The sequence below is a fragment of the Gavialis gangeticus genome, unplaced genomic scaffold (genome assembly GCF_001723915.1).
Source record: "Gavialis gangeticus isolate Ggan-Ray unplaced genomic scaffold, GavGan_comp1, whole genome shotgun sequence".
In the NCBI taxonomy this organism is placed as follows: domain Eukaryota; kingdom Metazoa; phylum Chordata; order Crocodylia; family Gavialidae; genus Gavialis; species Gavialis gangeticus.
This window is the reverse complement of record NW_017729025.1, coordinates 141,612,497-141,628,597: the sequence shown is the minus strand read 5'-3', so window position 1 is coordinate 141,628,597 and position 16,101 is coordinate 141,612,497. Positions and strand designations below refer to the sequence as shown.

The window sequence follows — 16,101 nt, the reverse complement described above, 5'->3', positions numbered from 1 at the left end:
AAGGCCACCAGGTTGGTCTGACAGGACCTGCCTCTAATGAGTGTTGAGGATGCTTGGAGTTCGAGGTGCGACTTTATTTGTAGTTAAGTCAAAACAAAACAAGTATCCACTTAAAATGGAGAAGAATCAATCTACTGAATGAATTGAAATGTTCTGACTTTTTTTTTTTTTTTACCTCTTTAGTAAACAGGGCTTCTAATTCTTGCTCATCCAGGAAGCCATCATTATTGACATCTATAAAGGTATAGTAGTTGAAAATACAACTTTAATGAATACAGAAAAATTGTGAATGCAACAGTTTTCACTGGGTCAAATAAATAGTTGCCTGTATATAACCTAGACTGGCTTAAACTCTGTACCTAATAAAATGCTAGATACAGGATCTGACATGGAAATTATACCACTTAACATTAAATCAGGCCTTGATTGGTGTGAACTGCCATTTCTGGTTACTTAAATATTCACTTTTGATAAGCTAAGTCTGCAGAGATTCCTCTACCTCTCAAATATGAAAACTAAAGGCATGAGAAAAGGTCACAATGGGACTATGCAAAAAAGCTGCTGAACATAAGTAAGGTATCAGAATCTAGCCAATATTTGCAAATATATTCAGGGCCAACAAAAATTTGTAGGAAAAAATTGGCCAACTATATGGAAATTTCTCTAAGCAAATTTCCACATCTTCAGAATTCTGTAAATCTGCTTCAGGGCAGATTCACTGCTGAATGGTTTGGCTGATGAATACAAAAATGGAAATACCTGAAATACTTGGTAACTGTGGAATCATGATTCAAATTACATGACTATCCATTTTTAATATGAATATTTGAAATGTACTTCTGAGCTTGACAGAAAATGCCAAGTCTACTTAAAATAAATGCATATACTGTAATTTAGGCTAGCTGCATCAAAGTTTTTAATATATAACTTTCAATGGCAAAAGGTGGTTATTTATGTTTCTGTGAAACTGCTATGAAAGAGGTTATTCAGCTCTCCAGGAAGTATCTATCTAGATCTCTAGAAAAAGAAAAGAAAAAATAAATCTAGTATTTTTATACATTTATCATGAAGCACTGTGACTAAATTACACAACAATTTCAAACATAATGATAAACCATAACATTCAGTACTTTACGTGAGTTGTGAGTTGACATTTCCTGCAATTTATGCATTGTTTTCCCTTACGTGGGCTGAGTGAGTAAAAACCAGTTTCCTCCATTTACTGTTCAACTTGTCACTTAAAACAAACTGCCAGCTTATTGCTGGGCCTAGCCAGCTGCACAGAGCAAATGTCATTTTTGTATGTAGCTCTTCTTCAGTGGTGAAGCATTTAACCAGGTTGAGAAGTAAGAGTTTGTAATTATGTTTAAAACTGAATGTCCTATTAGGATGACTGAGAAAGTTTACACCTCTGTCCCACGGTTTCAATTGCTGGCTGCAGACTAACTAGAAATATTAGAAGCAACCATATTTGATTTTATTTTCTTTCAAAGAATTAGAGTCTTAAGGAGCTTGATATCTCCACTGTTATTATTGAAGCAATGAGGAGACTAGCACTATGGATACTGGTCTGGAATAAGATGGTGAATCTGCATGTTCATTCCCACAACCTTCTTTTGTTCATCCTAAGGGGGTCATTTTTTGCTAAGACAGCAAAAAAGGACAGCCCCTTTCCACAGCTGCACTGTCCCACTTGCCACATGCAAGTGTTGTGCTTTTACCAGTGGAGCATAAATGTATGAAGAACTAACATTCTGAACGTTATCCCATTTGATAGTTTAGTGACCCGGTCATACAAATATCCTATGACAGTGTTAGGTAATGTTTTCCAGTCGCGGGCTGGAATGACCCACCTTAGATCAAAGACAGGTACATGGGTGCTAGGACCCACCCATAGCCAATGCTTTTGCCCGCAGTGGCATGGGGAAAGCACCTGCAGCCAAAGCCCCAACCAATTGCCAAAGCGCCACATCTGCAGGCCAGATCCGAGGGCTCCATGGTCCAGATTCGTCCCATAGACTCCAGTGGTTCTCAACCTTTGGTACCTTATGTACCCCCTGCCAATTGACGTGGCAAAAGCAAAACCAGAAGTCCCACCGTGGCGCTTGTGACTTTGCTGCCACGAGCCGAGTCCCACTTTTTCCACTGCAGCCCAGGGCAAAGCAGCCTGTGCAAGGCCTCCCTCCCCATCTCCTGGCACCCTGACACTGGGGAGTGAAAACCCCGGCGCACTGGACACGGCAGGAGGGGTGGTGGCCAGAACTTCCAGCCCAAGCAGGCAAAGACCAAAATGCAGCACCCGTGTACCCCCAGAGGTATGTGTACCATGGGCTGAGAAACACCGCCATAGACCATAGATTGCCAACCCCTGCCCTATGAAGCTCCTTATGATTTCATACTGGAGTGCTCTTGCATGAGCAATTTGGAAATAATAAAACAGGTTGTTTAATCCTCTCCATATTTGTAGACTCATTCAGACAGCTTGTGTGATAACATTTCTTCATAGCATATGATAACAAACTTTCTGAAGAAACATTCTCAGCAGAAGAGAATGCAGGAGTCACTTGTATCTTTAAATCAAATATAATTGCTCTTACCATGTAACTTGAAAAAGGTCTTTGGGTCAAAGTCATTAGGATCTAGCCCGTCTGCTTCCTCCCATACCTCTTTCAGTTGGTCTTTGCTACCCTGTCAACAGAATACAAAAAGAAAAATAGCTCAAAAAGTGATCACATCATTACAGTGACCTGGACTTAAATTTTCTCTTTTTTGTTTTTTGGGGGTTTTTTCAGTTGCCCCAACCTTTTGAACCAATCCAAAGCCTAGTGATGTTAATGAGAGTCTTTTCCCATTGATGTCCACCAGCTGTGGTTCACAATTTATATTTCCAGAAGATAAAGGGGTTAAGAGTGTCATAGAAGTAGCATGCTCAGACTTAGGGAAAAAGACTAATAGGCATCATTCTGCACAACTCCACAGATCCATGTAAAAGCTGCATCTCAAAGGAACTGTAATCAACCTTCCTTGCCTGGAGGGAAGACTGCTGTAAGCAAGGCTAGGGATGGAATGAAGGAATCCTCAAAGCTTCAAATGCCTTCCTGGTTTCCTCCTGAATTACTTCTGCCTTCTTTATGAACTAGCATTTTGCTTATATATAACATAATTACATATCAAAAACAGTAAAGATAACAGGTAGGTAGAATAAGATTCTGCAATGCACTTGATGTTGATCTCTCTCTGTATCTACTCAAATGGGAAAAGGTTCCCACTAACATCAGTAGGCTTCAGAGTGGGTCCAAAACGTAGGGACAACCGAAAAAAAGAAAGAAAGTCAGCAGTAAGACTGACTGCAGTGTGGTCAGAATCAGGTCAGCACTGAGGATGGCCAAGGTGTTATCCATGCCTCTCTCATTATATGCATTTGTTTATCAGTATGCAAAGTATTTAAGAGAATTGTACAAGACTGTGTCCCTACAGGATGATTAATTTTAGGGTGGTCTCCATGTTTTTTCTTCTGCTCCTCATATTTGGATTCCTCCTCCTGTCTCTTCTCTTCATTCAGCGTTTTCAAATATTCTCTCCTCTCATGTTCTTTCATCATCTCATATTTCTTAAATTCTTCATGGCGTGTCTTGTCATAGTTTTCCAGGTCACTTGTAGCCTACAAAGAGAAACACTTATGCTGAAGAGACCATCTTGCTTAAAACTAATATGCTTAGAAATACGAGTGAGGCTGGTCACGTTCCCATTGATCTGCCAAACATGCATTTAACATCCTGGGATCCTCACTCTTCCCATTCTACCTGTTTTAACAAAACCAGTCACTTTCACATAATCTAGCATCTTAGGTTTTGTCTTTCTTGTCCATACAGTAGTGTAAGAGGAAGTATTAAGATGTCCCCTCTTATACATGAGCTAACAATCAATTAATTCAAGTTCAGCATCTCCTATGCTGATAATACTATTAACATAATTGTAAATCGTAGCATACACTCTTCAAATAATTATCCCAATAACAGATTGAGTCTCCTGCTACAAAGAACTTAGAATGTTTTTGACAAAATGGATTCCTATTTGAAATCTCTGGTAGCATCCAGACACACAGGCACATGCAGTTTGTAGTGCCACAAACCACACACATTGCATGCTAAACTGTACCCCATGCAGCTAATCTGCAGTGCTAGGGCAAAAAAACCATGAGAAAAAGTGGCGCAAAGCACGCCAAAGTGCTGTGTGCCAGGACCACTGTGGAGATGGGGAGCAGGCAGCCCAGGGCTGCTTGCTCCCCTGTCTCTGTGCTGCAGAGCCCCTGCGCCGAGGCACTCTGCACCCCAACCAGAAATTCCCAGGCTGGCTGGGGCACAGTGTGCCTTGAGACAGGGGAGCAGGCAGCCCTGGGCTGGCTGCTCCCCTGTCTCTGCATGCCTCAACACCAGACCTCTGCTGCACCCCAGCCAGCCAGGGAGCAACTGACTGGGACACAGGGTGCCTCAGCACAAGGGCTCCACAGCGCATGGAGATGGGGAAGCAGGCAGCCTAGTGTCTCCATGTACTGCTCCCTGGCCGGCCGGCTGGGGCACAGGGTGCCTCAGAATGGGGACTGCCTGCTGGCTAGGCATGCACTAAGGCACGCTGTTCCCCAAGCAGCCCCCCTGCAGCATGTGGAGCTAATATTGTGCAACACCCTATAGCACTGATAAAACGATTTAATGGCACCCTGGTTGAGAATCACTGCCCAAAGGTAAACCATAATCATATGGAACTGTGTAAACTAGCATGGATTATCATGTATTATCATGTGAATTACTTGACTTTACTGACTAGTTATTGGAGGTATGCTTACTATAGGAAGTGTTTTGGAGGTGGGTAGTTTTGCATTTGAGATTTTTAGGTCTTAAGGGATGTATACCATTTTAATGTTCTCTCTTCTAGAACACAGTCATCTCTGCCTGATACTGTTTGTTCGCTTATTTCCGATCTAAATGCCCCACATTTTTAAAACAAATCTAGAGGAAAGTGTCCTCCTGAAATATTTGGTAAATTGTGTCACTATTTCAGCTGATTAAGAAAAACAAACATAAAAAATAGAACAGTTTAAAGACTTGCTCCTTTCTCCCTGTTCACCTAAATATATACCTAAAATTGTGCTCATAAATGGCAAGAAGCTTTAAAAAAACAATCTCTGCAGAGTAAATTAAGGGGCGCTAATTAAAACAAACATAAGTCACCACAGTCTTTGGGCTAATACATTCAGTCAGACTCTAATCTCAGATGTGCAGTTCTGTGTGCTGTGAATCTGAGGTTCAAATTGTTTTCTGTGGGAGGCATAATTCTGCAACTGTTGAAAAAAGCCATGCTGCACTCTGCTAAATTGTTTCTCTCTGATAAGATGTCAACTGAACAAGAACCATGCTCATGATTGATATGAACTCTCTACCAGACCAAACGCACAATGATCCTCAGTGGAAGCAACTTGTACTACAAGATCTTTGAAATACTACTGTGGTGAGATGTTGTAGCCTCTGCTACATAAGATAGGTCCAGGAATTCACCTGATCACCTTCACAGGAGTAGTTATTAGCTTACATTAAAGGCATTATGTGGCAAGCAAAAAATTATTTGGGAGTAAAAATCAAGACTTTGAAAATATATTACAGGCATAATGAGCATCTAGCAAAATTTCACTAACTATAGGTGCCCTTGAAAAGTCAAATATTACTACCAAAGCTGTTGACACCAGCATGTGAATGAGAACTCTACAAGATGTTGCCTGAAAAAAAAAAAGTGGTCTCTTAAGGCTAATGCATGCCAATGGCACAGAAGTTTCTGGTACATAATGGAACTAAGAACATTCCTTTGAGAATAAAAGCTGCGTGGCATTCAGAATAAGACTGGTTTATATAAAGTGAAGGGATTTGCTTTCACTGCAGAGAGAAACAATCAATAACAAGTGTACATCTACAATATTTTATATTTAATACTCACTGCTTTGATCAACATATCTAAATCTTTAGGTTCGAACGTGTCAGGATTCTGATGGTTGAGATGTTCAAACTGTTTAAGAAGCGCTTGATGGTCTATGCCAGTGTCTGAAAGAATAAGGTGAAAATATATTTGAGCACATTAATTTTAAATACAAACCACATCAAATAAGTTTGAAGGATAGCAATCTGGACATTAAACATTTTCATACATGAACTTGTTGCTTGCAAATATTTGAAGGCTCCCCAGGGACTGAACTTGGTGAATAGGCATTAGGTAAAATAGCAATGCTTACAGAATAGTACTGCTTGACAAAGATCTGCAATCTTCAGTGGACCCTTGCAATTTGCATTCTCCTCCCACCATGCTGGAAGGTTACATTTTACACTGTAATTTCAACATGCAGAAATTAAAGCTTGCATTTCAGCTAGCAGCTATTACAAACATTTTAAGTGCCACAAAAGGTGCATAAATGGCATGCTATTTCTAATCTGCATAAACCAACATATTAACAGGGCACCTGATTAGATATGAGGGGAGTTTCTGTCAAGATGACTCTCATCATCCTGCTGAAGAGGCACTCAGAACCCAATTCCCTGATTGCCTAGCACCTTGCAAAGTCACTTACACCTGGCCAAAGTGTATGTAAAAACATACCAAATTAGACAGGCAACAGTTTAAATCCCATTTGTACGTGACTATGAGGTAAAAGGCAGTGGGGAGTCAGACCCTGTGTGCAAAGATCATGCTGTAAATATTTCCCTGCTTCTCTTCTCTACAGACTGCCTCCAATAATGTAAGCATGCACAGTTCAAGACAGCATTAAGCACTTCTAACATTAATGGCATTTTCTAAGTGCTACTGTCGTTGTGGACAACACACCCACTGAATATTACTATCTTGAACAGCATACATTTGTCATGCATTACAGTATTATCTGATGATTTCTAGAAAGCTATCAATTTTTGATTGGGCAACTAGATGTCTCAGCAAATGGAAATATTGAATCCAAGTAAAACATTTTGGGAAAGTGTCTCCTTCAGCTTGTCATCCTTTGGTGAAGAAGATATTCTTCCCAAAACTGTCCACTGTGTTTTTATTATCATATGCCAGCAAACACTGGCCACTGCATATTCCAACCACCATTCCTCCACTGTGAGATCATAATTTCTGCCTAATTAAATTCCCTCCTTTATATGTTTTAAAACATTTTTTAGAAATGTGGTAATAGGTTTTACTCATTCCTGTTAGTTACAGGCAAAAGGCTCTCTGTATTTGATTGTACTTATATGGCCCCCATTACTTTAGAATCACAATGATCCATGCGCATTACTCCAGTAACTGCAATTATCATTAATATATATATTGTCCCAGCACCCCTGTGAAATAGGGGAGTGATATTCTCCCTACTTGACAAAATGGAAAATGGAAACAGAGCAAGGCAAAGGGACTGGCTCTGTGTAACTGGCTCTGTGTAAAGGTTTGCAACTCCCTCTGCCATGGTTACAGTCTTCTGAAAAATTACAGGGCCAAATTATACAGCATGTTTAGCACTTAAATCCCTTAGGGAACCGTAATCGGACAGTGTCTTTTTAAATATTTTGAACTTAGCTGGGCCAGACTGCCTTCCATTTCAGAAGCTACCAGACACTGCTAGAGCCATGGCATGTATTTGTAGTTCAGTTTTGCATGTTATATATAGATAAGTGTTGTTATTCACATTCCACTGAGTTCATGTGGTTCCTTCATATTATGGATGCTTTATTAACAGCAAAAGATACAGAAAGTCCACATCTATAATGTGCCTTTGACTGCCCGCCAAATCCATCTAGTCCCAGTGCTAACATTCAAACCTCTCATAGCTACAGACATGTTGTTTTCCAAATTAACTAATCAGAGAAATATTTCCTTATTCTCTCCCAGCCATTTAACTTTTCCCCCCATGATTCTGAAGTACATGACAGACGCTGTTGTAGCCTGTATGTATGTTTAAGGCTCAGTCTCAAGATCTCATATGGCGAGTAATGGAAGTAACATGCTTATGATAAGACCTTATACCACATCAACATGTGTTTTCATTTATTTTCTTTATCTGGCAGTAGAAAGGAGCCATAATGCTCCAAATAAAGTACCTGAAGAAATACCTATAAGCTTTAACAGTCCCAAATAATAACAGCCAGGATAATTACCCTTAGACTGCTTTAAATTAATTTGAGGGCTAAACCAGTAGAAACTCCAGAATATGGGGCATTGAAAGAAGTGATTAACCATTGCCCACTCTCTCCCTGCTCACATCTTATGCTACTGTCTGGCCAGACAAACAACAGGACCCCTGGCCCAGCACTGAACAGAAACAGAAAAATCCTCGGTCCTTGTTTTCACCTGATCTACATTTGTAAGGAAACAAAAACAAATGTTTATTTAAAAAAAAACAGAGGCAGCTATCTGAAATGAAATTGGAAGACTGAAATGTTAGACATGGTTCCTGAGAAAAAATTATTAACAAGCAGAATGCATAAAGGCAATTTAAACAGCACAATATACATATATTGTGCAATTTAAGATGGCTCTAGCAGAACTAGGAATTTATTTTATGGCAGCTGTTAAGACTGCTTACCAGAGTAATTGCACATGATAACAAATATTTTCCATTTTAACTGTTTTCACATGATTATAACCTGCTGACCGGTGCTCCCTTGTGAGACAGAATGTCCAATTCTTGCCTTCTTCCCAAGCTCAACATTTTGATATTTCTAAAACAATGGAATGCATGTGCACACATGAGTTTGAATGCACAATATTCTGTTTCACGGAGAGTTTATTTATTTTCTAAAAATAAGTCCCTTCAGTTATGTTTGATTAATAGGACCGCAGAGTAGAATAAAAGCAAATAGTCCATTAAACTATTATCTAGATTTTTTTTTTAAACCAAACCAGCTGCAGTTTTAAACTGGAAAGTAAGACATAGACCTCAGTGAGGAGTATATGCTTTCTCTAGGTTTGAATCCAACAATTTTAAGCAATCAAAAAGTATTTAAAGATAATATGCTGAAAAGAAATGATAAAGCATTTTCTTAAGTGCACACTTGAGCCTAATTTTCAAAGCAGCTGACAGCTCACATGGGCCACAACAGTATTACCAGGCACACAGCATTTCTGAAAACAAGGCCATTAGCATTATACATGCTGGGCAAATTTTTCAAGCTTGGGTGCCTGAAATGAGAGACCTAAGTGGCTTGATTTACAGAAAAGCTTGCAGTTCCTATTTAAATCAGTGGCATCACAATCTGCATTGTTCATGACACTGCAACCACTAACATTGTTCTACTGGTAAATATATGTGGTACATATTCATCTCCATTTAGATGATTCAAGCTGTAATTTGTAGCACTACAAGTGCCTTAGCACTTTGTAGTGCTAAAAAACATCTTACATGGGGTGGAAGTATATACACAGCCCCCCAGATGGAGCACAGCAAAGTTCCCACAATAGCATGCTCTCTAGTCAGACAGAGAGAGAGGGGGCTGCTGCTTTTCTCCCCTCACCAAGGAAACCTGTCAGTGAGTTATCACAAAAAGCCTGAACTCCCCGCTGTCAACCTTCCATAACTGAATGGACATCACATGTGGCACTACAAAACATACAACTACAGAGAATTTCCTGTTTCAAACAGGAACACGTTTGTCGCACTTTGCACTATCTTTGTAGTGCTTATGGGGCCACTCATACAAATGTATGTAGTGCTACAAATGTAACACCTGTCCATAGTTTTAGTTTCAGTACAAACTATACAGTACAAGACACAATAACATTCATATTCTGAGGCAGTGACAGCTGGCCACCACTTACACAGGATTACTAGCCACATTACTATAGTTATCAGTTGCTCTTAACTAGTTTGGCTAGAGCTCTGTATGAGAGCTTTGCCTGCCCTAGAAATGTAGTATCACACCCCAATGTGTGTATTAGGAAAAAAATGAACTGTGGTTCTCAGGCATGTGTGTGATAGGTTACTATGCTCTCTGGATAGGAACCTTTATTCAAAGAAAGAAAAATAGCTCCAGGATCCTATTTTATATTACTTAAGTGTATTGGAGATACCATTTGGAATAGGCACTAAACTAAAAGATGGTAAAATTAATGCCTTTCCTAAAATAATTTGGGGTTTTCCTGGCATTAGTGACCCATAACCCATTGTCCACCTCCAGACTAGGCTCATTGGCAATGTTTTAGTACCAGGGAAGAGAAACAGAAGCCCTCTTCAGATGCTACTTTTGTTGCAGGTTAAAAATGAGTTTCACAATTTTTTTGTAACACACCAGATATTCAGGCAAGTTGTCAAGCAATAAAGACAGCAAAAACCCACAGCACAATTTACAAATCCACCTCTGAAAAGTTCCTAATTAAATCAGCTATGTCTCACTGATAAGGAAGCTTCCTGAAACAATTTTAATGTCTGGTATGTTGCTTAGTTTAAAGGGCGTGCAGAGAGTCTGTATTTGGGAGCTGTTCCCTAGTGCAGGGCTGCTGCCCCTGCAAACTTCAAACTTGTCGATGTGCAGGGAGCACTACATCAGAGGCCACCTACCCCATGTCGAGCTGCACACATACCTATTTAAAAGTTACGAAATGCAAGGGGCCTGGCACTAGAGAGTCATTCCCCAATGCTGGGTCCCCATGCCATGACATGTTTAAAGCCTGCATACAGCTGAGCTGTTCCCCATATGCCAGCAAGTTTCAAGGATGCAGTGGTGGGGAACTGCTCTCCAATGCCAGGTTCCCTGAGCACCAGCAGATGTGCAAAGGAATTTTAAGAATTGTATCCCAGATTCCCAAAATAGCGTGTCCTGCCATGCTGTACCTTTAACATCTGGCATGATAGGATATGTGTTTTGGGGGATCCTCGGATAAAATTCTTCAGATCCCATTACACAATTAAATTAACCCCTAGCAGGGGCCATAGTACTCAAATTATAAAGTATTCACAAGTCTAAGAACTAATTCCTTGCCTGCTAAACTCAGTAGAAGCCTTTCCTTGACTTGAAAAGGGAATGAATTAAGCTCCTAACATACAGGTAGATTAATCTTTTTTCTTTGCTGGGGTGTTTTGAGGATTGTTCTTTTATGGCTTGTTAGTTTTACAAAGTAGTAAAGCATTTTGAAACCAATTCTGCCCAGATCTTTAGATTTTTTTTTTCTGGGAAAAAACCTATTAAAAAGTTTTCAAGTGTTTCTGGATTTTTTTTTTATTTAAATTTTGCCATTTATAATTTAATCCTACAGCACTGGGCAAAAAAGGGAGACAGCACCACTTGCCAAACAAACTGATACTGACTATATTTGCTGGAAATCAGACATTTTTTTTCTAAAATGAAGGCCTATTGAGTAGACTGTAGAACTGCATTAGTAATGGTATAAGTATAGATGAGAAAGCAATCATTCCGAATACCAGTTTTCTGGTACTTAGAACTGGTAAATCAATAAAAAAAATTCCCCTTGAGCTGAATTTTTACTTTACTGGCATAAGCCTGAAAATTAACCTTTGGTGGTGGAATGAAAATTTAGAGGAAGAAAATTTAGCAGATTTGAACTCCTTGATCCTAAAGAAACCCTTCTACACATTTTCAAAAATGCTATTTTGTGCATAGGAAATGCCCAAACAGTGAAATTTGATACATTTAATTCTGTCATGTTACTAATCCTAAATGAGGGATGTGGAAACTGCTATGCTGGTGGAGAAAAATGCCTGAAAAGTGGTTGTATCTAAAAACGCTAGCAACAATTGCTTTTTTAACTTGTAAGACAGATGTTTTCTCTCTTCTCCATTATTTCCTAGAAGTGGGTCACTTTCTAGTGCTATTCCAGCTAAGGAATGTGAAGTGGGACCCACTCATTGCTACAGCTTAGTTTAGTTATTAATACTGATTTGTTATGAGAAAGATCCAGTTGAAGGATTTGGAGCCCTTCTCTGCTATAGACCCATATGTTAAGTTAATCCCACCTGTAAATTCTTCTTTGTATTCTTACCTTGAATGGAATCCATTTTAGCTTTAATTAACATCCTTAACCTTGCCACCTCTTGTCTTTTCAGTTCATCCAGTCTTGTTCTGACATGGTGGCTTACTAAATCTAGCTCTTTGCTTAGCTTTCCATTCTGTTAACAGAGTAAATGATTTATGTAAGACAGTCATGCAGTTGTAGGACTACTCTTGGCAGTCTCTGGCAATACTAAAGTCTTTATCAACATCAAAAGCATCTCAGATATTATTGAGAGAGAGGATACAAACATATGGAAACAAAATCAAGGAAAGACCCTGAACAAAAACATTTTTTAAACATTATGGTGCTCCACATACCATAATTAAACCAAGACCTAAAGCACCACTTGATATCTGTATTTAAAGATTTCTTCAAAACTGACATTTTCTAAACTAGCTCTTCTCAACTTCTGGTCCATGAGGACCTACAGACGCACATGATGCGGCGGGCTCCACCTTCTTGCTGGTAACTGTAAGAGCTGAGGAGCAGCTAGCACACCATCAGTCATTACCAGTGTGATTCAAAAGACTGATACTAGCCCCAGGGACTGCACTGTGTATATGGCGCCATAAGCAGTAGCTGCAACACCAGAGCCATAGGCACTAGCTGCAACACCAGACACAAAATGTAATGCAGAAGGAATGGAGGCTTAGGTACAGATCTTCAAGATACTTAGGTGATTAACTCCCTTTGATTTCAAGGAAGATAGATGCCTAAATCCCCATATGATCTTAATTGTAGTGCTCTCTTCTCCACAGACTTAGTTTCTTTGCTTTAGATCAAGTTTCCTCATTGATCCCCTACTGATTGCCAGTCCAGGAGGGAATCTGGAGTAGCCAGCTAGAATGCAGGGTTGAAATAGGGCTTAAGAGAAGTGATCGTGGTGAGAGGCTGGGAAAAAAGGAGAACACTAGTGTACTGTTTGGAGTAGGGCCTGATGTAGTATAGTTGTGCAAAGGAAAGAAATCCATTTCAATCTCATATCCTCCATGTGGCAGGGCACCTTTGGTGCCTGCCACTTTAAGGGCCCAAGCAGGCAGCAGAGCAGCCTGCAGGAAACTGCACTGCCAATCAGGAGAGTCACATGGCCAGCAGGAGGCTGCCTGATTGGAGGGAGGGCCTATCTGCTGGAGAATAAGAGCAGGCCCTGAGCACTAGAGCCAGGAGTCGCTGCAGGGAGAACAATACCTGGCTGCAGTTGCTGCTCCCAGAACACCTGGAGGACAGGGTAGGAACTATAGGGATGAAGGAGGTTCCTGGTCCTGGGGAATGACCTAAAACTATACCTTGCTGGGGTTGGATGGTGTGGTGGGGCTGCTTGTGGCAAGGCAGCTTCCAGGAAATGCCACACCTGTGCCTCCCCAGTGAAGGATGAGTATGGGGCCCCAGAAAGTCTCAGACCCCGCTGCCTTGTGGTTAACCTCTGGAGGGGAAAGGCTAGGAAAGCACACCCTGATAAAAAAGCACAGAGGCCCAAGCCCACTGAGTGGGGCCTGGGAAAGGATCTAGGTATGTTGACAAACACCTGAGGCCTAAGTGGGCTGTAGGCAGAGTGAGGTCCAAGCACACCTGCGGACACCTGAGGCCTAAGGGGCGTAAGGACCCACAGCCTCAGTGAGGAGGCAGAGTAGGGTCTTATGGGTCCTAAAGGACTGTACATGGGCTGACCAGAGTAGCTGTAGTTGAGGCCTCAGTCAGGGGATAGGAGGCCCAGGCACGTCTGAGGACACCTGAGGCCAAGTGTGGCCCAGTTAAGGGGCTGGGGGAGTAATAGTGGAATTGGATGCCATCTGTGAGGCATGGGACATGGTAAAGGAGAGGTTCGGAGTCGTGTATAACACCCTAGTCATCAGGGCATTAAACAGGCAGTCTCCTGCAATTTCCCATCTTCTTTTTACATCAAGGCAGGGCAGACAAGACAGGTCAGACTTTTTGGGTACCGACAGACACAGGGTGGGGGGAAAGAAAAAGAAAAAAAAAGTGCTTTACTGGAAGAGGCAGCTTGTTAGTTCGACCTAGCTCCACAGTGTCTGTATAGACCATGTGCTTCAATGGTGCTTTTCAGCTCTTATCTAATTGCTGATTAAATCAGTACCAAAAAAGCCCTGCTGAAGTGCCCAATCTATACAGACATTAGGCTAGCCAGATCCAACTAATATGATGCCTCTTCTGGATGTGCATTGGGCTCGGCATGGGGGTGCACCAAGTTTAAATTAAAGCATTATTTTGGTTTGGTTTTTTTTCCTTTAAGTCTGTAAGCAGCCATTGTGTTTCTCTTCTATGTTGTATTCACTTGTTGCATATTATTTTCTTCTTGGAGGGTAGACGAGCCTTTCTGTGATTGGCTTTGCAGTACTCTGAATGATTTGACCAGCAGTAACAAGTGAGAGCTATGCTTTTAGCTGTATGACATGAAAGTCTCTGGCAAGCATTTATTTAATGGTACAATGGAATCTGAACCTCAGTCTCAACAATCATGACTCCTACCATGCCACATGTGCAAGGCAAGGCACACAATTTTGAGATGAGGGATCAGACCCCAATTGTACTATTAGTACTTGCCAATGTTGTCAAACCATTGTGAAAACTGAATACTGAGCTTTGATTCAAAAATTCAAATTACTCTAAGTCTTCCTGTTCTCTTTTGGGGGAGAGTCTCTAACATGCATTTTCTGAAGCAAGAAATCTGCTTCTAGCTCCTTTATAGTAGCTACACCAGGGGCAGGCAAAGTCCGGCCCGTGGGCTGGATTGGGATTTCCCAGCAGCCCCTGCCCATGTCACTGGGGCTGGTTTGCAGGGAAACCCCACCAGTAGCCATGCCTTACAGTACGGAAACAGGGTTTCCATGGAGACTGGCCCCAGCAGTGCTGGCAGGGTGCACAACTGGGCAGAGAGCTACTCAGGGTCTGGGACCTTGCAGCAGTAACAGCCTGATCAGGAGCCGGGCCAGAGCCATGATCTGCAGCCCACCCACCATGGGCAGGGGCATGCAGGCAGCAGATCATGGCTCTGCCCTGGCTCCTGACCACGCTGTCACCACTGCAAGATCCCAGTCCCAGACCTGAAGCAGGTCCCTGCCCTACGGCGCACCCTGCCAGCAGTGCTGGGGCAGGTCTACGTGGAAACCTCAGCCCCATGCTGTCACAGTCTGGCCACTGCTGGGATCTCAATGGAAACCAACCCCCAGTGACAAGGGCAGGGGCTACTAGGAAATGGGAGTCTTGCTGCCGGTTGAATCCACCAATTTGTTCACCCCGAGCTAGAAAGCAAATGAGAAACTCTGTCCTGAAATATATAGTTCCCATAGCCAATATGACCATTCCTTTAAAAAACAGGGACTCCGTCCCTTAGCTACAGTCCTAAAGATCTAGCCAAATAATTTAAGTACAAGCAAATGAGAAGGGTAACATAAAAGTAAAAACAAACAAATTTCAATATGCTAAAGTCTTAAAATCTCACTGATTTGTAGTTGTCTAAATGTTGTTAATTAAATGCTGTTGATCTTTGACCTACCTTTATTTCCTCTATGTCAGCAGTCTGAAGTTTCTCTCTGAAATGCTTATCTGTTTCCAAGACATCTATCACTTGCCTGAGATATTCATCATAATAAAGTCCAGTATCCTTTAGAAAAAAAAGTTGTAGTTCAGGAAAATATGCTGTTACATGTTTTTGTTTCATATAAGTCTGATGATTACATAAAAATCACATTGAATCTCAAACCCCAGCCACATCCAAGGTATAATGCTCTGCCTTGCAAAGCATCAGCAATAAAACTTGAATTTCTGTGCTTTTGTTCAGTTGTACAAAATATAACAAGTTAAATTCCTGTGCTTTATTCTGACACCTGACAGGGGAATAGAGAAAGCTGTTAAAATGCACATCACACCCACTGGGGTTTATCATGCAAATAGACTGTGAGAGCTTTTATAATTCACCTGTTAGACAAATAAGCCAAAGCGATTCAGAATTCTGTAAATCCTTTTAGTTCCCCCAAGGAGGAAAAACGCTTTGAGTTTCCACTTGATACATTTACCCAATATTCTTCTCTTTCTCTTTCACCCACACCTCCCCCCCCCTCT

General features: G+C 41.2%; 1 protein-coding gene across 2 annotated transcripts in view; it reads right to left on the bottom strand.

Annotated features, from left to right (window-relative positions):
• Positions 1-16,101, bottom strand: part of NUCB2 (nucleobindin 2) — a 71,799-nt gene that overhangs the window by 30,937 nt on the left and 24,761 nt on the right. For both annotated transcript variants that reach the window (XM_019519660.1, XM_019519661.1), the window contains exons 3-8: positions 15,536-15,643; positions 12,010-12,136; positions 5,986-6,089; positions 3,476-3,661; positions 2,598-2,688; positions 176-234 (exon numbers count right to left, since the gene is read on the bottom strand). In XM_019519660.1, the coding sequence (XP_019375205.1) occupies positions 176-234; positions 2,598-2,688; positions 3,476-3,661; positions 5,986-6,089; positions 12,010-12,136; positions 15,536-15,643 (675 nt within the window). The remainder of the gene's footprint in view (positions 1-175; positions 235-2,597; positions 2,689-3,475; positions 3,662-5,985; positions 6,090-12,009; positions 12,137-15,535; positions 15,644-16,101) is intronic.